The sequence below is a fragment of the Arvicola amphibius genome, chromosome 1 (assembly GCF_903992535.2).
Source record: "Arvicola amphibius chromosome 1, mArvAmp1.2, whole genome shotgun sequence".
Lineage (NCBI taxonomy): Eukaryota > Metazoa > Chordata > Mammalia > Rodentia > Cricetidae > Arvicola > Arvicola amphibius.
In genome coordinates, this window is record NC_052047.1 from 99004569 (window position 1) to 99026244 (window position 21676).

General features: G+C 55.1%; 2 protein-coding genes across 2 annotated transcripts; both read left to right on the forward strand.

The window, feature by feature from the left end:
* Positions 1 to 4752: 4752 nt before the first annotated feature.
* Slc39a3 (solute carrier family 39 member 3) lies at positions 4753 to 9630 on the forward strand. The gene is made up of 4 exons (XM_038340777.1): positions 4753 to 4872; positions 6435 to 6531; positions 7116 to 7446; positions 8718 to 9630. The coding sequence occupies exons 3-4, from the start codon at positions 7237 to 7239 to the stop codon at positions 9459 to 9461; spliced, it is 954 nt and encodes a 317-aa protein (XP_038196705.1). The 5' UTR covers positions 4753 to 4872; positions 6435 to 6531; positions 7116 to 7236; the 3' UTR covers positions 9462 to 9630.
* Positions 9631 to 18382: 8752 nt separating this feature from the next.
* On the forward strand, positions 18383 to 18979 carry Diras1 (DIRAS family GTPase 1). Its single transcript, XM_038317723.1, has one exon. It carries the CDS (start codon positions 18383 to 18385, stop codon positions 18977 to 18979), a length of 597 nt encoding a protein of 198 aa, XP_038173651.1.
* The last annotated feature ends 2697 nt before the right edge of the window (positions 18980 to 21676 follow it).

A 21676-nucleotide genomic window follows, 5' to 3' on the forward strand; every position in this document is an offset into this window, starting at 1 on the left:
ATGTGGCACTCAGTGATGGAACCAGACTCTTCAAATTCGGGGGTATGTGCATTTACCATGTCAGCCATCATGGCTGACCTAGGTGGGAGGGAGTGGAGTAGAATACGCTCAGAAACAAACTGTGTGCCCTTGGGTGAAGGTGGTGGCGCACACCTTTAATCCCAGCACTCAGGAGGCAGAGGCAGGCGGATCTCTTGAGTTTGAGACCAGCCTGGGCTACAGAGTGAGTTCCAGGACAGCCAGGGATAAACAAACGCTGTTTCAGAAAAAGTGTGTAACCAGAAAGCAGCCACGCCATTCTATTTAGCATCTTGTCTCTTGAAAGAATGGTCCACAGAATTTCAAGATCACACCCTGGCTCAGCCTTGCCTTATGGAAAATGTGACTCCATGTCCCTGGGTGGTTTCTTCATTATGCGGATGCTCTCCATTATAGCCCATGGCACCTTTGAAGTCAGCAACCCTGCTTCAACCTCCTGAGTGCTGTCACAAAGCCCAGCTGAAATTGTGTTTTGCAATCACAAGAAGGCTAAAGAATGGGGCAGGGACTCTCAAGCCTGTTATCCTGGCCCTTGAGAAGGCAGGAGGATCAGGAGTTCAAGGCCAGCTATACCTAGGTAGTAAGGTACGGGTAGTGTGGGTTTGCACGACTGTAGCCTCCGCTTGTACTTGGTGCCTGTGGTGACAGGATGACACTGGCTGCCTTGTCCTGGGGTCAGACTGCTTTGGGGGCACAAGTTGTGTCTGGACGCATGGCTGTCTGACACTGAGTGTCCTTCCCTGGCCTAGAGTCCCTGTGGCTCAGGGACACTGCAGGACCCAGACACCCCACAGAGAATAACTTGAGCCTGTGCTGACCTGGCCCATCCCCAGCATGTTATATACCAGTGCTGGGTTTGGTTTGGTTATTTTGAGACAGGATTTCTCTATGTAGACTAGGCTGGCATAAGACAGATCTGCCTCCCAAGTGCTGGAATAAAGGTGTGTGCCATCACTACTCAACAGTGCTTTTGGCCTCTAATGGAAGGGTAGGAAATGGCTGCTCTTCCAGAAGACCCAGGTTCTGTTCCTAGCACCCACTCAGCGGCTCACTACTGTAACTCCAGTTCCAGAGGATGTGATGCCCCATTCTGGCCTCCTACAGCACTGCACATGGTGCATAGACACACATGCCAGCATAAAGTAATAAACCGAGTCCCAGCCAGGCGGGGGTGGGGGGGTCGCAGAGGCAGGAGGATCTCTGAGTTCAAGGACAGCCTGGTCTACAGAGTGAATTACAGTGCAGCCAGGGCTATTCACAGAGAGAGTGACTCAAAGGGAAAATGGCCGGAGGTTGTGTAGGTTTCCCTGTGTCTCCTTTTTGCAGGCAAAATTTTGACGTTTTCAGAATTTATGATCAAACTAGAGGTCGGCACCGTTCCAGTCGTGGCCAGCAGGGGGAGCCCCACACTGCTGCCTCCAACCCTTAAAGGTTTGCAGCATCAGGCCCTGAGCCTGGAAACAACCCTGGTGTGAGTCCTGACCAGCCAGCCCCTATGTGAGCCTCACAGGTTCTCCTTGCAGGAACAGGATGAAATGTCCCTGAGTCTCAGCTGGGGCCAGCGCTCTGGTGTGGGCCATCCATTCACAAAGTGGGCAGGCAAAGCCCTTCCCCGAGGAACTGGAGCTGCAAGGAGCTCACAAACTCCACAGGGTTAGACCTATTCTCAGGAGTGTCTGATTCCTGCTTCTCCTGTTCCATTCAAGATCCAAACCACAGAATCAGTTCCACTCCTGCCGTCCCAACATTAGGAAGACTAGTGGCAGAAGGATCAGAAGTTCAGGGCCAGAGTAGACTGTAGAGCTAGGCTCTGTCTCAAGAATTCAGACAAGAAATGCCAATGGTGTACACGCTTGCTGGTGGCTAGGAGGGTCCTCCCTCCCTCCCATTGCTATGTAAGTTTGGGGAACACAACAAAAAAACATTCCTGTAACCTTCGCTGCAGCCAGGTGGTGGTGGCGCACGCCTTTAATCCCACCTCTCAGGAGGCAGAGGCAGGTGGTGGATCTTTGAGTTTGAGGCCAGCCTGGTCTACAGTAGCTAGTTCCGGGACAGGCTCCAAAGCTACAGACAAACCCTGTCTCAAAAAAACAACCAAACAAAAGACAAAAAAACGTTCACCGCAAACTTTCCTGGTGTTTGTTACAGTTCACCTCCTCAGCTAACCTTTCCTTTCCCTAGAATATTTTAGAGCTGTGGTCCTAGTACATTCTCTTGCATCCTTTGGGCTCTCAACATGATGTCATATCGCACACAGTTCTGCACTGTATGGACAAACCAAGGCATTTCTATCCGCTCATCAATGATGTTAGGGGTTGGAGTTTGTGAAGGCCCAGATGTGTAAGTCTGTTTCCTCCTAGAGCAAAGGTCGGAGAGTTGCAACTTCTGTTCCTTCAAGGTTATTGTCTGTTTCTCAAACAAAGGTCCCACTTAGATTTGGAGGGAGAGGTTATTGTCAGTAGGGTTGGCTAATATCCAGACCTTGTATTTCAGGGATAGAAAGTCTAAGGATCCAACTAAGTTCCTATTTTTTAGGGAGATAACATTGGATTCCACCCAGGGAATGATTTGCCTATAGGATGTTTTGGTCTAGGGTGTGAGTGTGACTTGTCCTCTTGTAGCAACAGAATGTTTATCTAAGAAGGTAGCCTGAAACCTTCAATTGGTCTGTTCATTTCCTTATATTATGTATGTTAATGCAGGTTTCTTTTTATCTACCTCTACCTTTTGGTGCCAGGGGTATTTTAAGCAATTGGAAATTAAACTCAGGCAATTTCAGTACTCACTGTAACTCCCTCCTAGTACTACCCTATGCTTCTGTTTTATTATTTTTGCTTGAGTCTTTACTAACTCTTCTGATCCCAATGCCCCTACCCTAGTAAGTGGTATTTTTCTTGAAGCTCGTCTCTGACAGAAGTTTGGGAACTTTGTAATATATGTCATTTTTTATAAAATTTGCTTATTTATTTTTATGGTTTTATTTAATTTTTTTATTTTATGTGCATTGGTGTGAAGGTGTCAGATCCCCTGCAACTGAAGTTACAGACAGTTGTGAGCCACCATGTGGGTGCTGGGAATTGAACCCGGGTCCTCTAGAAGAGCAGTCAGTGCTCTTAACCTCTGAGCCATCTCTCCAGCCCCCAGAGGTTAATCTCACAGAGTCAGTTCTACATTTGGGACCAGGGATCACACTCAGGTCATCACTGTGAGCCAAGATCCTTTGACCCACTGAAGATTTCAGTGCCCCCATCTCCCTGCCCTGAAACCATCATGTGGCCTTACCAGATCTTGACCATAGAAAGTAAAAGGCCAACCTTGAAATCCTCACCAGCCCCCCCCCCAACTTTCCAGGTTGCTGAATCTTTTTAAAAGTAAGGTAATCAGAGAATCTGTTGTAGTGACAAAAAGTTGAGCTCAGGTTATTATTAATGATGCTGTCAACCTTATTTGCTTTACGTCCTTGTGTGTGTGACTGTGTCGAATGAGTAGATGCCCAGTAGTGAGGTTGTGCCGCAGGCCCCATCTGACGCATCTGTTAGCCATGGAGGGAAGTTCCCAGATTTCACTGTTCTTTGTGTGATGGCAGGCAAGGTTCTTTAGAAAGGTTTTTGTCTGGAAACATCCCAACTCTCCAACAACAGATAAGCAGATCTAATTGATCCAGTCAATGGAATAACACTTAGCAATAACAAAAAGAAACCAGGATTAGACACATGGCTTGGCAGTTAAGAGTACTAGCTGCTCTTGTGTTTGGTGTGCTATGCACGGGGATCCAGCCCTTCTTCTGACCTCCTTGGTCACCAGAGACACATATGGTGCATAGATATACTTGTGGATAAAGTACTCATACACTTAAAATCAAACCAAATCGCTGTGTGGTGGTGGCACACAACTTTGATCACGCTGGAAGAAGAGGCAGGAGGATATCTGAGCTTGAGACCTGCCTGCCTACAGAGTGGGTTCCAGGAAGACCAGGACTACAAAGAGAAACCCTGTCTTGAACAACAACAAAAAAGGGGGGAGAAGAAAAAGGTAATAAAGCATATGGGTAGTGCCCATGTTGTTGGCATCTATAGTCTGTTCAGATGCACGCCATTTCAGGAGGCAGTTCCAGGGTTGTAGGTGTGTGAGAGGGGGTACCTTGTCATTAACTGTGGTTGTTACAGGGCACAGTAGATTTCTCTCTCTTTTTTTTTTTTTTTTTTTTTTTTTTTCGAGACAGGGTTTCTCTGCAGCTTTTTTAGAGCCTGGCCTGGAACTAGCTCTTGTAGACCAGGCTGGCCTTGAACTCACAGAGATCCGCCTGCCTCTGCCTCCCGAGTGCTGGGATTAAAGGCGTGCGCCACCACCGCCCGGCCCTTAGATCTTTTGAGCTTGGATTTATGCCTGCTGTCAACAGATATTTGGTGGGCTTATGTATCTTCTTAAGCCATCATGAGGGGCTTCAAGAAAGTTTTATTATCTGTAGGAAATCGCGACCAATCGCAGGCATTCAGCACCATGCACCCCTGGACAGCTCCCGGAAGCAGCTCCTTCCGGAACTATATGTTCACGTTCCTGTTTCCTGTCGGAAGCATTTGGTAGTTGCATTCATAGCCCGGGAGGGGGACTGCTTTCCGGAGCCGGTAGGCGTTGCAGAAAGATTGGCAGCAGGAAGGGCCAATAGGATAAGGGGACTGTCGAGTGGCGCTGACAGTGTCCAATAGGCGTGGGCGGGGCGTGGGCAGGGGCTTGCAGCCCCGGGGGTCTCGGCTGGTCCGCTGCAGCGGGGTCCGGACGGCGCGGCGGTTGGCGGTAGGCGGCACAAGCCGGAGGCTCAGGGGCCTGGCGGAGGTACGAGGGGCTCGGGGCGGGGCGGGGCCGAGGGTCCCGGCGCCTGTCCCGCCAGTCCCGCCCGGAGCGCGGCTGCGCGGGGCACGCAGTAGGCGCTCAATAAGTGCTCAGCGAGAGAAGGAGCTCGTCGGCCCCAGGTAGCTGCTGCCTGAGCAATTCTCAGCCCGCACGGCCTCTGGGCCATCCGCACACAGCAGGCATTTATTGGGCGCCCGTTTTATACGCTAGGCCTTGTGTTCACGGTGGGAAGGTCTTTAAGGGATGGATGTCTATTTGTTTTCAGTTTTTTAAAAGTTTAATTATATCATTCATTTTTAGTGTTTTAAAATCGAAGTTAATTTTAGTCTTACCTTATTTCATCTTACCTTACTTAATTTTAATTCGTTATTTTCTTTAAAAGAAATTCGTTTTCAAATTATTTTGTTTATGGGTGTGTGCCTGTCTGTATGTACATCACATGTGTGCAGTGGCCAGAAAAGGGGTCGGATCCCCTGGGGCTGGGTGGAATGCAGGCATTCTTAACCGCTAAGCCATCTCTCCAGCTCCTATTTTATTATTTTTTTTTCATTTAATTATTTTTCTTTTGGAGACAGGGTCTCCCTACGTAGCCCAGGCTGCCCTGGAACTTAACTCCCTACCTAGAGGAGGCCGACCTTAAACTCAGAGATCAGCCTGCCTCTGCCTCCAAAGTGCTGGGATTGAAGGTGTGTGCATATTTGTTGGGGAGGGTGGTGTGTGCAAAGTCAGGACAATGTGCAGGATCCATTCTCTCTCTTCCTCGTGTCTCTCAGGATCTTCCCGGGTCCTTAGACTTGGTGTGGCACTTTTATTTACACTTTGAGCTTTGTTTCATCATTTTTATCTCATTTTTAACTGAATTTTATGGTTTATTATTTTATTTTGAAGTAGGGTCTTGCTGAGTTTTCCAGGCTGATCTCAAACTTGGTGGTAATTCTCCCACCTTATTGGCCCTTTTACTGAGATTTGTACATGTCCTGGATCTCACTCTGGCTGACTTGGAACTCACAGAGATCCACCTGTCTCTGCCTGCCATGTGCAGGTATTAAAGGTGTGCGCCGCCCCGGCTGGCTCAGCAGAGTTTGTAATTGGTCGTTTTGTGAGAGTGTGCATGTATATAGTCCAGACATCCGTGTTGGTATCTTCATTGATTTTTCTTCACTTATAAACAATGGGTGTTCTTTGTATTCGTGTCTGTGCATCCCATATGTGACCAGAAGGGGGCGTCAGTTCCCCAGAGTTGGAGTCCCAGGCGGCTGTGGGTGCAGCCGGTGCCCTAACCATCGCCATCCTTCCCAGCCTCTGTTTACACACTGGGGCAGGGTCTCGCACTTGAGTCCAGAACTGCTGACTGGGTCGATGTGGCTGTGCACCACGTCCTGGTTATCAAGGTGCCCGGACAACTCCAAGTATATAGAGTTCCTTCTGGTGCTGTAGTTAGGGGGCGGGGCTGGACAGGGCCCTGGGAAGGTCCTGACAGCTGCGGGAGAGCTGGGGACTGCGGTCAGCAGCCAGGATGATGGTGTTGATGTTTTGTGAGACAGGGAGATCTACCGAGTCACATAGGAACAGCCTACACTTTGGCCACCACATCCGCTCAGCCAGCTGTCACCTCACACCTGCTCTGCACCAGGCCTCGAGGTGGGTACCAGGGGTCCAGTCGGGAGTGTGGCTTGGGTATCTAGAGGAGGCTATTCCAACTTCCAGAATATAGGGAATGGACTGCGCAGAGGCCATGGGGCTGGTATAGGCCTGTCGTTCAAGACAGACAAGCTGGTGTGAGGTGAGCTGAGGCCTAACCTCTGGGTAACAGACTGAGTCCCTGTCAGGGCAGCAGTACCCCCAGAGAGTGCCCAGAGCGTGTCCTAGCACCAATGGGAGCATTCTGTACCTGTGCACAGCACAGAAGCCACTCAGCCAAGGTGGTTACCAGGTACATGGCAGCAGGGGCCAGATGCTAAAATAGTATTCAGTTTCATGTTTCCTGCATGAGTGTGCATGTGAGTGTGTGTGAGTGTGCGTGTGTCTGCGTCTGTGTGCATGTGAATTGTGTGCATGTGAGTGTGTGAGTGTGCATGTGTGTGTGCATGTGTGTGCACATGTGTTGTCCTCAGCCACTTGCCATCTTGGTTTTGGAGGCAGGGTCTCAGGAACCACCTGTGAGTCGAGCATGGCTGACCGGTTAGTGACTCCCATGGCTAACATGGCTGCCGTTGTCCTCACAGCTGCCGGGCAGAGCCATGAGCCCCAAGGCCTGCGGCTGGGGCCGGTAGCCCCGGAAGCTCTGGTGTGTGACTCCATGTGTGGTTTGGCCCTGCGGTGACCAGCGTGACCCTGGTGGCCATCATGACTAGGCTCCTGGTGGCAAAGCTCCTCTGCATGGTGGGCATGTTCTTCTTCATGCTGCTGGGTTCGCTGTTGCCCGTGAAGGTCATTGAGGCCGACTTCGAGAAGGCGCACCGCTCGAAAAAGGTCCTCTCTCTGTGTAACACCTTCGGGGGTGGTGTCTTCCTGGCCACGTGTTTCAACGCACTGCTGCCCGCAGTGAGAGATAAGGTGAGACCCTGCAGGCGGGCTGGACTAGGGCTAGTGAGGGCTCCCTGCTGGGCACATATGAAGGATTGCCACACAGAAGGGCCTGGGTAGGCGTGGCCTTCCAGCAGCTGCCTCACCATCAGCGACTTGGGGACTCAGTCCTGCAGCCTGGGATGTGAGCTCAGGAAGACCTGGGCTGGGGTGTCCTCCTCCAGGAGGGAGCTTGGCGTCCTACTCACGGCTCTTTCCACTAAGCCCCAGCCCGAGAGGGCCAGCTTCCGCCATCTGAACCACAAGCTATGGTGGCTGCTTTCTTTAGTGAGTGTGTGGCTGCGGTGACCGTGCCTCGCTCTGCAGCTCCCACCGCAGCCCACTGACGCTGGGCCTATGAACGGGATGGTGTCTCAGCATCCTCCCAGGGCCACGCCCAAACCTCAGGTACCTTCCCCTCCTCCAGGCCTGAACTTGTGCAGTGACCTTGCTAGTCCCTGTCCACTGACACCTCACTGCGTTAGGGGGAGGCCCCACGCATCCTTTGGCACAAGCACAGTTCCCAGATGCTGCCTCTCATGGCGGATCCATTGCTGGGAGGGAAGAGGGTGCCCTGTCCCATGGCTGCAGCAGCCCGGGAGGGCAGAGGGCAGCTTTGCATGTGTGTCTCGGGTAGTTGACCTTTTTATTTTATGAGTATTTATTGTGTGTGTGCCAGCGCGTGTGGATGCCAGAGGCTTTCTGGAGTCAGTGGGTCCCACGGATTTGAAATCAGAATGTCAGACTTGGCCGCAAGTACCATCACCCTTGGGCCATCTCGCCACCTGCCCCCTCCTCCCCATTTTTTTAAAATATTTTTTATGGTTTATTTAACTTTATTTTATGTGCATTGGTGTGAAGGTGTCAGATCCCCTGCAATTGGATCTTCAGACAGTTGTGAGCTGCCATGTGGGTGCTGGAAATTGAACCCCGATCCTCTGGAAGAGCAGTCAAAGTACTCTTAACCACTGAGCCATCTCTCCAGCACCCTCCCCCCCTTTTTTTTCCCTAAAAGCGCTTTGTTTTTGGCGGTGCTGGTGTCGGAACCGGAGCGAGGAAACGCTCAGGCATGCTTGGGCCTCTGGGTTTCAGCCTTGGTGTGACCTGGGCTGTGTCTTTTTGTTGCCACCACACCAGCCCTGCATGGCAAACACAAGTGACTCCTCCGGCCGGGTCTCCACGCAGCCCAGGCTGCCTCAGCCTCCCGAGGATCCCCTGCCCGGGATGGGAGGCCTGCAGCTGACTCAGCCCTGTCCCCGCAGCTGCAGCAGGTGCTGAGCCTGGGCCACATCAGCACGGACTATCCGCTGGCCGAGACACTCATGATGGTGGGCTTTTTCCTCACCGTGTTTGTGGAGCAGCTGGTGCTGACCTTCCGCCGGGAGCGGCCGCCTTTCATCGACCTGGAGACCTTCAACGCAGGCTCGGACGCCGGCAGCGACTCAGAGTATGAGAGCCCGTTTGTGGGTGCGGGCGGCCGCGGCTGCGGGCTATATCCCGAGCCCACAGCGCACACACATGGTGCAGGGCTGCGGCTGCGGGAGCTAGGACGCCCCGGCCCGCTGCGGCTGCTCAGCCTGGTATTCGCACTGTCGGCACACTCGGTGTTCGAGGGCCTGGCGCTGGGGTTGCAGGAGGAGGGTGAGCGTGTGGTCAGCCTGTTTGTGGGTGTGGCCGTCCACGAGACGCTGGTGGCCGTGGCCCTGGGCGTCAGCATGGCCCGCAGCGCAGTGCCCCTGAGGGACGCAGCCAAGCTGGCAGTGACTGTGAGTGCCATGATCCCCGTGGGCATCGGGCTGGGCCTGGGCATCGAGAGCGCCCGCAGCGTGGGTAGCAGTGTGGCCTCGGCGCTGCTGCAGGGCCTGGCCGGTGGCACCTTCCTGTTCGTCACCTTCCTGGAAATCCTGGCCAAGGAGCTGGAGGAGAGGAGCGAGCAGCTGCTCAAGGTGCTCTTCCTGGTGCTGGGCTACGCCGTCCTGGCCGGCATGGTCTTCCTCAAGTGGTGACGGCCGCTCGCCTGCCTTGTCACCTGCTGCTGCTGCCCACCCGAGCTGTGGGTGTCCTGCGCCAGCCACACTCCAGGGCCACGGTCCACACTGGGGGCTTCTTGCACTCCACCCACTCCTGGCGCCACTGAAAATGCTTTCAAAAGAAGTCTTAAAGTTCTTTACCAAAGCTGTGTGGCCATGTCACCTCATGTCCCCGTCACTCCACCTGTCCCTGCCGACACTGCTGAGCCACCAAGGATGGTGCATGGGGAGCTGCTGCACCCTCCACCCCATGTTCCCAACATGTTCTCTATGTAACTCAGGCCCTACCCACCATTGTCACCCCGAGTTTTTCCAGTTGCTCCAGCATCCCATGTGACACGTGGATCAAATGAGCAAGGAACTGTCCTTCCCAGGGGACACCCACTCTTCTTCCCTTGCTTTGTCTTGGTCACCAGAGTGTTGGGGCTTCCTCTGCAGAGTGGATGGGGGCCGAGACTCCAGGGCCAAGCATGTGATCTCCTGGGAGGGGAATGGACGTGGATAGTGGCTTGGTGATCACTTCTGAGTTACGTCCTCACCACTGGGGTCTCCAGAAGATACAAGGAGATACTCCCAGGATGCAGGCAGGAACTCAGCTCCTAGCAACCATGGTGCCTGTTGCCATGGCAACACCAGCATCCTGGGACAACCTGAGGGAGAACTCTTCCTCTGGGGACGGAAGGCTGGCACAGCCTACCCCTTTTCTTGACCTTGGCTCTGTCCACCAGGCACCACCTCAACATTGTCCCCTTGGTGGCTGGATGTCAGACTCCTACCTAGTGCCCTGCACCGTGGCAAGGTGGCCCCCTGCCTGGATCCTACTCAGAAGATATGAGGTACAAAGAACAGGGCCTTGGGGACAACCGGGCCTTAGGCAGTGTCCCCAGAGCCCCAAGGCCTGGGCCAACTCAGTGCTGTAATAAGCCAGGGTTCACACGGCACTTCCAGACAGCAGGGCATATGGGACCCGGTGCCTCCAGTGAGGGACCAACCCACCTGTCGTTGAAGCCTCATCTTTTCCAGAGTTCTTTCCTGGGGACCAACTATTGAGACCATGAAGTCTAACCCTGTCCCTGCAGGTGTGGGGACATGCCCACAGTGCCACCTGGTACTCCTCCGGTGCTCCTTTTCCACCTAACACCCATGGGACATCTTAAGTGTTCAGCATCTTCCCTTGAGCCCAGGTGGGCCCCATGGAGCCACCGTGCCAGTGCAGGTGTGGGCGTAGGTGACAAAAGACCATACCCAAGTAGGATGCACCTGATCCCTATCTGACCATCCCAGCAGGAAGACTGTACCCCCTATGGCTGCATTAAGTGGCACCTTCTCCCCAGCACCAACTGCTCTGCCCCTGGGAACACCAGCAAGCCTGGGTGCCTGTCACCATGGACCTGGTTCCCTCCCCATCAGTCCTCTGAGTCTCTGAGAGTCATCCCAAGCACCAGCTTCCTGGCAACTGTGGGAGCTTCTACCTCCCCTACAGATCTTAGGGTCCAGGTAGCAGCATCCTTGGAGGGGTGGGGAGTCCAGGCCCAGGAGACACCCGCCATCACTCAGGACTGCCTGGCCATGTGTGTAGTGGCAAAGAAGTGGGCCTGGGAACTCCCGAGGCCCTCGGGCTCCCCGTGCTGTGGACTAGGACTCGGGCAGGTCACAGTCAGGAGCTCTGGTGACAAACCAATCACATCTAATATTGGAGTGCGAAGAAGCAGGCTGAGCATCCTGCCTGGCAGCACAGTGACCAAGTCAGCTCCAGGACGCCTCGCTGGGGTGGTCCCTCTGACCATGCAGGTGTGACTGGAGAGGTGGTACCGCCCATGGCCACCCCCACAAACTGCCTCCTGTGGGGACACAGCAGGGAGAAAGCGGGATGTGAGGAGAGAGGGTGGGGCAGGCAGTCCAACTTCACTGCTGATCTGTAATAACATGTCAGCCTCTCAGGGCTTGTTTGTGTTCCGCTAACAGAAGTTATTAGTGCGGCGGGCGAGATCAGCAGTCAGCTCCTGGCGCCCTGCCTCTCACGCTGCTGCAGGGGGCCAGGACAATCTTGGCCTGCGTCCCACCCGCCCAAGGGAGCACCTCAGTCTGGGTTCCCCCATGGGGGGCTGGGGCCTTCCGGGTGTCTCCAGACTCCACCTGCCCTTACCCAGAGCTCCCTGATTTGGGACAAACACATGTGTCCCAGATGTCTCACTGAGTCTTCCAGGGGAGGGGGGTCACAATGTAAGTCATCCCCATGCCCCCGTGGGAACTAAGGAAGCTGCCACTCAGCTGAGAGAAATGAATACGTCAGTATCATCAGGCACTGTCCCCACAGAAGGAGGGAAAGTCAAGGGACAAGGCTGAGAAAGAACTCAGTGGGCAAGGGGGGGAGTTGTCACCATGCCTGAGACAGACTTGAGTTTATTTATGGTACCTGATTGGTGACAGAACTGACTCCTGCCAATTGTCCTATCCCCACAGGTGCTCAGTGGCACCTGTGCAGGCACAGGTGTGTGCTTCCCCCCCCATGTAAAAAAATGAGTTTTTTTTTTTTTTTTTTTTTTTTTAATTTGGGAGGTTGTTACTTTGTTTTTGTTTTGAGACAGGGTTTCTCTTTGTAGCCCTGGCTGTCCTGGAACTCACTCTGTAGACCAGGCTGGCCTCGAACTCACAGAGATCCATCTGCCTCTGCCTCCAGAGTGCTGGGATTAAAGGGGTGTGCCACAACCACCCAGCTAAGAAAATAGTTTTTAAACCGGGCATAATATCCATGACTAATCCCAGCATTCCAGAGGCAGAGGCTGGTGGATATCCGTGAGTTCCAGGCCAACCTGATCTACAAAGTGAGTACTGTCTCAAAAAATAAAATAAACGGGGCTGGAGCGATGGCTCAGTGGTTAGAGCACTGGCTGCTCCTCCAGAGGACCCGGGTTCAATTCCCAGCACCCACATGGCAGCTCACAACTGTCTGTAACTCCAGTTCGAGAGAATTTAACACCCTCACACAGATATACATGCAGGCAAAACACCAAGGCACATAAAATACAAAGAAAAAAATAAAATAAGTAAGGATTTGAGCTATTTTTTGTTTTTGTGAGCAGATGTTTTACATCCATGTTGTCTTTGCACAACATGTGTCTCTAGTCCCCAAGGAGACCAGGAGATGACATCATCTGTCTCCAAGAGTCCAGGCTGGTGGTGCAGCACGTCTGGCTGCTGTCTCAAACAAACAAAATACTGGGCTCCAACATGCCAGTCCACATATTTGGGGATTTTCTTTGTGTGGCTGGTGTCTGTGTGCGTCTGTGCCGTGCCTGCAGAGGTCTGAAGGTAGCATCAGGTCCCCTGAGACTGGAGTAACAGATGGCTGTGAGGTGCCATGTCCTCTGAGAGCGGCCGGCACTCACCACTGAGCTACCCACTGCCCTTCCCCACCTTGATGTTTCAGCTGCATCAGCAAGGCGGGGCTCGCAGTTGCAATGTCTCAGCCTCCCTGGTGCTGCCCTAGCAGGATCGAACCATGCTGCTAGCTAAATTTGGGTTCTGAGGATCCATATTCAGGTCCTGTTGGCAAACACTTCATGACTTCATGGGTTGAGCAATCTCCCCAGGCCCTTTTTGCAGCCGCTTCTGCTGGTGGGGGCTGAGCAGGGCTTGGTAGGCAGGCTAGAACACCAGATTGCGGTGTGGGCTTCCTAGCCTCTGGGGCTCTTAAGTTCCTGTGCCCAGATACCTGCCCTACACAGCTCTGCAAGGTGGGCAGAGCACAGTAGTACCCCATGCCCCAGCCACACACAGCCCTGCTGTGAGAGGAGGCAGGAACCGAGCCTGTCTCCAGTGGCTCCTGATCCCAGAGCCTGGCCTGGCATCTATAAATAGCATCAGTATATGGACAGGCACCTCCGTGTGAGTCAGCCTGGGCTGGTACTTGAAGGAGCCAGGGAACCGGCCACTATTGGTCTCTTAGGGAAGCCAGGTGGCCGGGAGCCCAGACAGGAAGCTTGACTGCTCGCCCCAAGCCGCCTCCCCCTCCATGCCCAGCGCCTGAGAAAGGGGGCCACTCTATGGGCTTGTTCCCAGCTACTCTGAGGGGTGATGGCAGAAGTTTCTAGGGTGCTTCTGTGGGACAGAGTCATCCAGAACAGAGGTTTTACTTCCCATCAGGCTGTTTCATCTCTGGACTCAGGGTAGGAGGAAGGGAGACACCGTCTGAGGGTCCCCGCAGTGCAAGGGTAGGAGGGAGGTGAAGTCTTAGCTCCAGGCAGCCCAGGTTGAGGGACATATAGGAAAAAGGAGAACTGGACCACGAGATCCTTGAACACACACACCAAACTGGACTACAACCCAGGAAGAAGGAGCCACGTTAGAATTGAGGAGAGGGGCCAGGTGGTGGTGGCGCACACCTTTAATCCCAGTGCTCAGGGGCAGAGGCATGTGGAGCTCTGTGAGTTTGAGGCCAGCCTGGGCTACAGAACAGGTCCAGGACAGTCAGAGCAGCACAGAGAAACCCTGTTTTGAAAACAAAACACCACCAACAACAAAAGAACTGAGGAGGGGAAGAAAGAGGTGGGCTGGGTGGGGGAACAGAGCAGAGAGCTGCCGTAGGATGGGCTAAGTGGAGTCCTGGGGCACAGTTTCTATCCCAGTAATAGAAGGTCCAGCCTAATCTACAGAGCAAGACCATGTCACAAACAAATAAAACATTTTCTTTCTTTTTTCTTTTTTTATGGTTTATTTAACTTTTATTTTATGTGCATTGGTGTGAAGGTGTCAGATCCCTTGCAACTGGATCTTCAGACAGCTATGAGCTGCCATGTGGGTGCTGGGAATTGAACGCAGGTCCTCTGGAAAAGCAGTCAATGTTCTTACCCACTCCAGCCCCTTTTTTCTTTTTCTTTTTCTTGTTTTTTTTTTTTTTTTTTTTGAGACAGGTTTTCTCTAAATGTACCCCTGGTTGTCCTGGAACTCACTTTGTGGACCAGGCTGGCCTCAAACTCACAGAGATCCACTTGCCTCTTCCTCCAGAGTGCTAGGATTAAAGGCCACCCCCACCAGGTTTTAAAATAAATTTTAAATTACATTTTATTTATCGGTTTTTCTGTGTGTGTGCTGAGGTCAGAGAACAATTTGGGACTGGCTCTCTCCACCAACCAAGTGAGTCCCAGAGATCCAACTCCGGCTGTCAGGCTTGGCAGCAAGCCTCTTTCTCAGCCGAGCCCTCTTGCTGGCCCAAGAAAGTAAAGTTCTGCTCCGTTTTCCTGCGATGTGGGCATGGAGCCAGGGCCTCAGCATGCTGGACAAATGCTCTACCGTGAACTACATACCAGAAGAACAATGGGGTTTTATCTTTTTCTCTTCTGTGTTTGTTTGAGGCAGTCTCTGTAGCTGAGTCTGATTCTGGACTCCTGGTTCTCCTGCGTCTGCCTCCAGTGCTGGCCGACAGGCCGGCACCGCCACACTCTGACTATGCTGGGAATGGACTCCAGGGCTGCCGAGCAAGCAGAGCCTCTACCCTGTGAATGACAATCCCAATGACGGGTTTCTTTGGGCTGTTTTGCCTTTTAGTCTCTCTTTCTCTCCTTTGCTTCCATCCCCCGTCCCCGCCCCAGGAGTCTTCTACTCTATAACCCGGACTGTCTTTAAACTCAAAACTGTCCCCCTGCCTCCACCTCCCCAGTCTGACTGACATCTTATTCCATCACCCTCTGCTCCTTGCTGATTCGACCTGGACCATGCACCGCCCCCCACCCCCATCCTCAGTGCCTCGCTGGTCTAACCTGGACCACGCATCCCCCCCATCCTCAGTTTTCCCTTTTGCAGTTTGGGTGACCCCCAAACATCGTCCATCGTGGCTCCAGGACCACACATGGAGGGTCCTGTCACCCACCCGTGTCCCCTGGGGTGCAGGTAGCCACGTGGATCGGGTGGGTGTGGATGTCCGGATGCCTAGCGCTCGGCTTGCCCCCCGGCGGCTGATGGACACCCAGGGCGGGCTTGGCGGTGACCTTGGGCTGCAAGGGCCCGGGCCCGGGTCCCGGCGGGCGGGGCGGGCGGGGCGGAGCGCGGCTGGGGCGGGGACATCGGGACTGCGGCGGCGCGGACAGCAGCGCAGACGGGGACCACAGCGGCCCAGGTAGGCGGCAGGGCGGCCGCGGCCACCGAGGGTGGGGAGGGGTCCCCAGGCCACCATGATCCCTTTGTTCCGGCCCACCCTCCCAGGCCACCGCGCCAGGTCCTGCGTGTCCCCGGTCGTCCTGTGGCCACCATGGACAGCTCCCGGTCGCCCCACCCCTGCCTGGCCACGCAGAGCATCGCCCTGGACCCCTTCGGGCCTTGTCCCCTCATCCATGCCCTCTGCGATCTGCCCGCTGAGGCCCAGGTCCCTCACCTCCACCCACAGAGCCCTGCGCCCTGGCGAACAAGCCCCTCTCAGGACTCCTTCTCTCTGGTCAGTCCCCTCCTGACTCCGAGGGAGCAGCACCCCCTTCCTTTGAGTCCCTAAAACTGCCCGTTCTCCATCATGGTCCCTCCTCAGTCTGCAGCCCCCAGGTCAGTCACCCCCATTAGTCAGCTACCCCGCCCCCAGACCCTCCCCTGGCCAAGGCTTCTTGCAGCTGAGGTAGCTTCAGGGTACCAGGGTGCTGTGCTGCTGTCCTGTGGACAGGACAAGGGGTTTTGGTCAGGCTGGCCCAGGCCTGGGGTGATTCACACAGGGTGGCCAAGCGCCTCAGAGCCCCCAGGGCACAGCAGCTGAGCCAGGCCCAGCTTTGAGTCCCTCTGAGACGTGCCACCTCCCAGCTCACATGACCTTGGGCAAAGCCCTCTCCCCCGTCCCCAAAGGAGCAAGACCTGGATTGTACAGGACCCTCCTAGTCGGGGAACTGAGACCTCAGGACCTCTCTGGTGGCCATCCCTGCGGGGCACTGGGCCCTCAGTGCCCACCACCAGAAAGGGATGCACTGGGAGGTGCAGACCCCACCTGCATTTGCCACCTTAGACTCCCTCAGGCCAGTGGGGATGGCGTCACAGAGTGCACTGCTCTAGTTAGCCATGGAGAGAAATGTGAAGTTAGCTGGACCCAGGGCAGCCCCAGGCCAAGAAGTGCCTTGTGTAGAATCTGGGTACAGTTCGAGTTCCTCTCCAGCTTGAGAAGGTTTCGGGATGTGTCACCAGGGTTCTTTCCTGACATCTGGTGCCTTTGGTAGCCCCGAATGTCCTTTCAGACCCCACAGAGGACTCTTGTCCTCAGCCCTGGAGCCCTGGTCACTGTGACTATGGAGACTCATCAGAGACTGGGACCCAGGCTCTGTCCCCAGCCATATCCCTATGAGCTATCCTAGGTCAGGCTCCCAGCTCACAGGAGGGAAACTGAATCCCAAGGACTTCCTGCATCACACTCCCACGGTCTGACTCTGGTGCTGTCCATGGGACCTTCCCCACACGTACACAGTGAGGAAGAGAAAAAGGGGTCTTGATGAGGGACTGCCATCGCGGGGACAGGCCTTCCGCACGCTGCTCTCCACTTTCTTTCTCACCTCCGTCCTTCAGAAGTCTTCACGCTGTGCTCTGAGGAAAGACAGGAGAGAAACCCCAAGGAATCCCTGGCTGGGAGTCACATTAAGCACACAGCGGCCAGAGCAGGGCCCAAGGCATAGGCCTAGGGAACAGGGAGTACCAGAGTCCGGCTCGGCCTGGGCTGGGAGTGCCCGTGTCCCAGAAATTGCTTCCAGGGACTTGGGTCAGGATTTACACATCTGATTCCTGGATGTCAGCGACAGCCACTTATGAGGCAGAGAAGCCCTCTCACATGGCCAGTCCCCAGGGCCAGGCCCGAAGCTCATCTTCTGGACATCCAGAGCTGAGGCCCTCACTGCGCTTTTGGGCTTCTTGTTGGTGGAGATGGCAGTTTTCTGGTTCTGATGTTACTTTGCTTTTATTGTTTGTTTTTGGTTTTTTGAGACAGGGTTTCTCTGTGTAACAGTCCTGACTGTCCTGGAACTTGCTCTGTAGCCCAGGCTGGACTCCAATTCAGAGATCCGCCTGCCTCTGGCTCCTGAGTGCTGGGCATTAAGGCCAGGCAGTGGTGGCGCACACCTTTAATCTCAGCACTCAGTCTAAAAGTGTATGCCACCACAACGACCTTAAATTTTTGTTGTTATTTTTTAGACAGAGTCTCACTCTGTAGCCCAGAGAGTGGCCCAGAATTCACTATCCCCCTGCCTCAGTCTCTCCAGCTCTGGTCTCATCACAGCTGACTTTCACATCGGGATTCTTTTTCTTCATTGTTCTCCTGTGTATGTCTATGCAGCACACGCAGCACGTGTGTGCAGAACCTGCAGAAGCCAGAAGAGGGCGTCGGGCCACAGAGGGTTGTGAACTGCCGTGTGGGTGTTGGGAACTGAACTTGGGTTCTCTGCAAGATCAGCCAGTACTTTTTAACCTTCCAACTACCTCTCTAGCACCCCACCTTGAGTTTTTTGAGACAGGGTCTGTCACATGTAAGGACGGGGCAGGAAGAAGACAAGGCTGAGGTTCTGAGTCAGTCACACTGGTGTGGAGCCGGAGCTGGGTGGAAGCCAAGCCTGAAGTGCGACCCTGAGCCTGTGCTGAGTGTGAGCGTTTCTTGGTCTCATCAGCACTGTCTCCAAACTCAGAGTCCACTTGGGACCTCTGGGTCTTGGAGCTGAGGGGTTGGCAGCGAGTCCCCCTGCAGAGTCAGCAGGGGCGGCCGGGAGAGCCACCTGGGAGACGCTTGGGTGGGATGCAGGAGGGACCAACACCTGCGCGTCCTGACGGCTGGGATAGAGGGCTGTCCTGGGCCCAGGTGGCTTCGCACGTCTCACTATCCCTTCTCCAACAGGGTCGGTCTGGGGTTCTAGCAGCCGGCCCCGTGCGCCCAGCCGGCTTCAGAGAAAATGCCGGAACAGAGCAACGACTACCGCGTGGTTGTGTTCGGTGCAGGCGGCGTGGGCAAGAGCTCGCTGGTGCTCCGCTTTGTGAAGGGGACATTCCGTGACACCTACATCCCCACCATAGAGGACACGTACAGACAGGTGATCAGCTGCGACAAGAGTGTGTGCACACTGCAGATCACGGACACGACCGGCAGCCACCAGTTCCCCGCCATGCAGCGGCTGTCCATCTCCAAGGGCCACGCCTTCATCCTGGTGTTCTCGGTGACCAGCAAGCAATCGCTGGACGAGCTGAGCCCCATCTACAAGCTGATCGTGCAGATCAAGGGCAGCGTGGAGGACATCCCCATTATGCTGGTGGGGAACAAGTGCGACGAGACGCAGAGGGAGGTGCACACCCGCGAGGCGCAGGCCGTGGCACAGGAGTGGAAGTGCGCCTTCATGGAGACCTCGGCCAAGATGAACTACAACGTGAAGGAGCTGTTCCAGGAGCTGCTGACGCTCGAGACGCGCCGCAGCGTCAGCCTCAGCGTGGACGGCAAGCGCTCCAGCAAGCAGAAGAGGGCCGACCGCATCAAGGGCAAGTGCGCGCTCATGTGAGCCGGCCAGAACCGGCTAGGGCCTCCAGGGCTCCTGCTCCCCTCCCCCTCCCTCTTTCCCTCCTTCTCTTGCTGCTGCTCTCTACTCCCCTTCTCCCTTCCCTCTCCCTCCTCCCCTCTCTCCTTCTGCTCCTCCCCTCCCTCTTCCTACTCCTCTCCTCCTTCTTCCCTCCCTTCCCTCCCATTCCATTCTTCCTGTTAACCTCCCTCCTCTTCTTCCTTCTCCACCCCTTCCTCCATCTCTCTCTTCCCACACTACCAGCCCACAGTAGGGTTGAGCTCCACCCAGTTCCTTCACACCTCCATCCGCTATCAACCTTTGCTGACACCTCCCTCTTTCTCTCTGTCCACACCCCCCCATTCTATCTGTACCCCACATTCCAGCAAGGACCAGAGAGGCTGCCTTGCCTCTTAGTCTCTGTCCCTTTCCAGGGGTGTTCCCAGTCACACCCACACCCTGTTCCCCACATTCTATCACTGTGACCTCTTTACTCACACACATCTTATTTCCTTCACCTGGTCCTGTCTGTTCCCTGTGACCCCTGACCTGAACCCTTCCCTGGGTTCAGTCCTCTCCTTCAGCACACCAGGGTGGATGGGCCCACGGGCTGGGCCTCAGGCCACCAGGCAATAAACAGAGCCTGCAGCAATGCCCTGCCAGCCCCAAACGCCACCCCTGGAGCAGCAGACACCCACAGCACAAGCCCAGGACTGTCCTCAGCAGGGGCACAAGGGGACCAGAGCCTGGAGTGTGGGATGGCTGCCTGGACGCTGCCCATCTGGACATTGGCCTTCTACGGAGACAGTAGTGCCTCAACGGTGACCCCAAGTTGGGATTTGGGGTGCTGAGGAAGGGTGCCCAGCTGAGAGCCCATTGGTGAAGCCCCTGTGTGGGGCGGTGGGACCAGTTCCTGCCGCTGCATGGCCCTGACAGACCCTGAGCTCCTTCACTGGTTCTGCGTACCCAGAGACCGTCCCCCGTGTGTGCCGCGTCCCCGAGTCTCTGGGGTATCTGTGAGACTGTCCAGGACACTTGACTGGCAATGGCTCCTGGACCTGTGTCCCACCATATGAGGGTGACTGTAGAATCCTGTGTTCATGTGACTTTGTGTGTGTGCGACAGGTGTGTGTTTGTCTCGGGATGGAGTGTTTCTGTGCCATTCTGTGCCCTTATTGAGAGCACAGTGCGAACGGTGGCTGGGGAGAGCACCTAGACATCATGGTATTCCTGTATGGACCTGTGTTTTCAGGAGTGGGAAAACGTGTATCTGACAACCTGTCTGTTCGGCCTGTCTGAGGAGCACCAGGTCCTGTTCCAGGCGGTGGCTCAGTCAGCTAGTGTTGTGGAACAAGAAACAGAGATGCTGGCACTGGGCCTCAGTGCATGTGGTCTTTACCTCACAGGGACTGCAGGCCAGGCTGTGGCTGGGGCAAGCTGGATCTTCTGTTGTGTGTATGTGAGAGAGATGACAGAGGGCCAGAGAGGCAGAAAAGACAGTTGCAGCCGGATGACAAGGGGGGCCAGACCTCAGTGGGGTCTCTGTCTCCTGCACACAGGGCGAATCACAGCCTGAAGCCTGAGTCTGAGTGTAGCTGAGCCCTGATCTCCAGCCAGGCCAGGGCCCCCACAGCCCTCAGCCGCCACCCGTTCCCTAGCCCCGGGAGCGGCTCCTGGCTGGACAGGGGGTCACAGCCCTTTCTCAGGGACACACCCTGATAGCACAATCTCTGGGCCACCCCAAGCCTCTCCTGGCTGGCCTTGCCCATCCTGGGAACAGCAAGGCTGGGTGGCAGGGGAGGCGGGAGCCCGCCCTGGCTGCCGGCCAACCTGCCCAGACATCTCTGGTGCTGGGGACCCTGCCAGGCCTCGCTTGCTGTGACCCACCCCTGCCCCCCGCATGTGGGAGCCCTGCCCTGAGTGGGGTCTGTGTACCGTTCGCCGTAGACCTTGTCTTCCGCAATAAACATGTGGATCCTGCCTCCCCTGTTCCTGTGGCTTCTGTGCACCACTGGGGAGGGCCGGTGACGGGGTGGATATGGAGGAGATGGGGCGGGTTGTAATGGATGGGGCGCCCAAGACCACAAACAAGCTCACGGGGTCAGTGAGAGCCCAGGGCAGACTGGGAAAGCTCGTTAGCTCACTGTGTATTTGGCACCACTGTATACCTGGTGCTGACCTGGACACCAGTCCCGGCCACAGAGCAAGCCCACACAAGGTGCTCCCTCGCCTTCAGTCAGCTCGAGCCACTGAGTGTGGTTACTCCCACAATCCCTCCCTCTGACCCCGGGAAGCCACATAGGGAGGCTAAGAACGGTAACTGCTCCTGCCAAGGATCCAAGGTCAACTCCAAGCAGCCTTTAACAAATCGGGCTTCCTGAAACCCAGCCAAGGGAGCCTAGAAAAAAAGACGAGGTTCTGTCTCCAACATTTGGGGAGGGGGAGACCCTGCCTCAAAGAAATAAGTGAAAGGAGGGGACACTGCACCCCCCGCCGGCCTCTGCGTGTGCACACGCACATTCATGTAATCACAAAACACACAGAAACAAAACCCTCAACAGCACAACAAAAATAGGAACAAAGAAAAAAGGGCAGGACAGAGCCCCGCGTAGAATCCCCAGTGAGGGGCTGCGGGCGTGGTCAGGGTGGAGCCCCACCCAGAGAGTATGATGCCATAGAAGCCATGCTCAGATCTGGAAT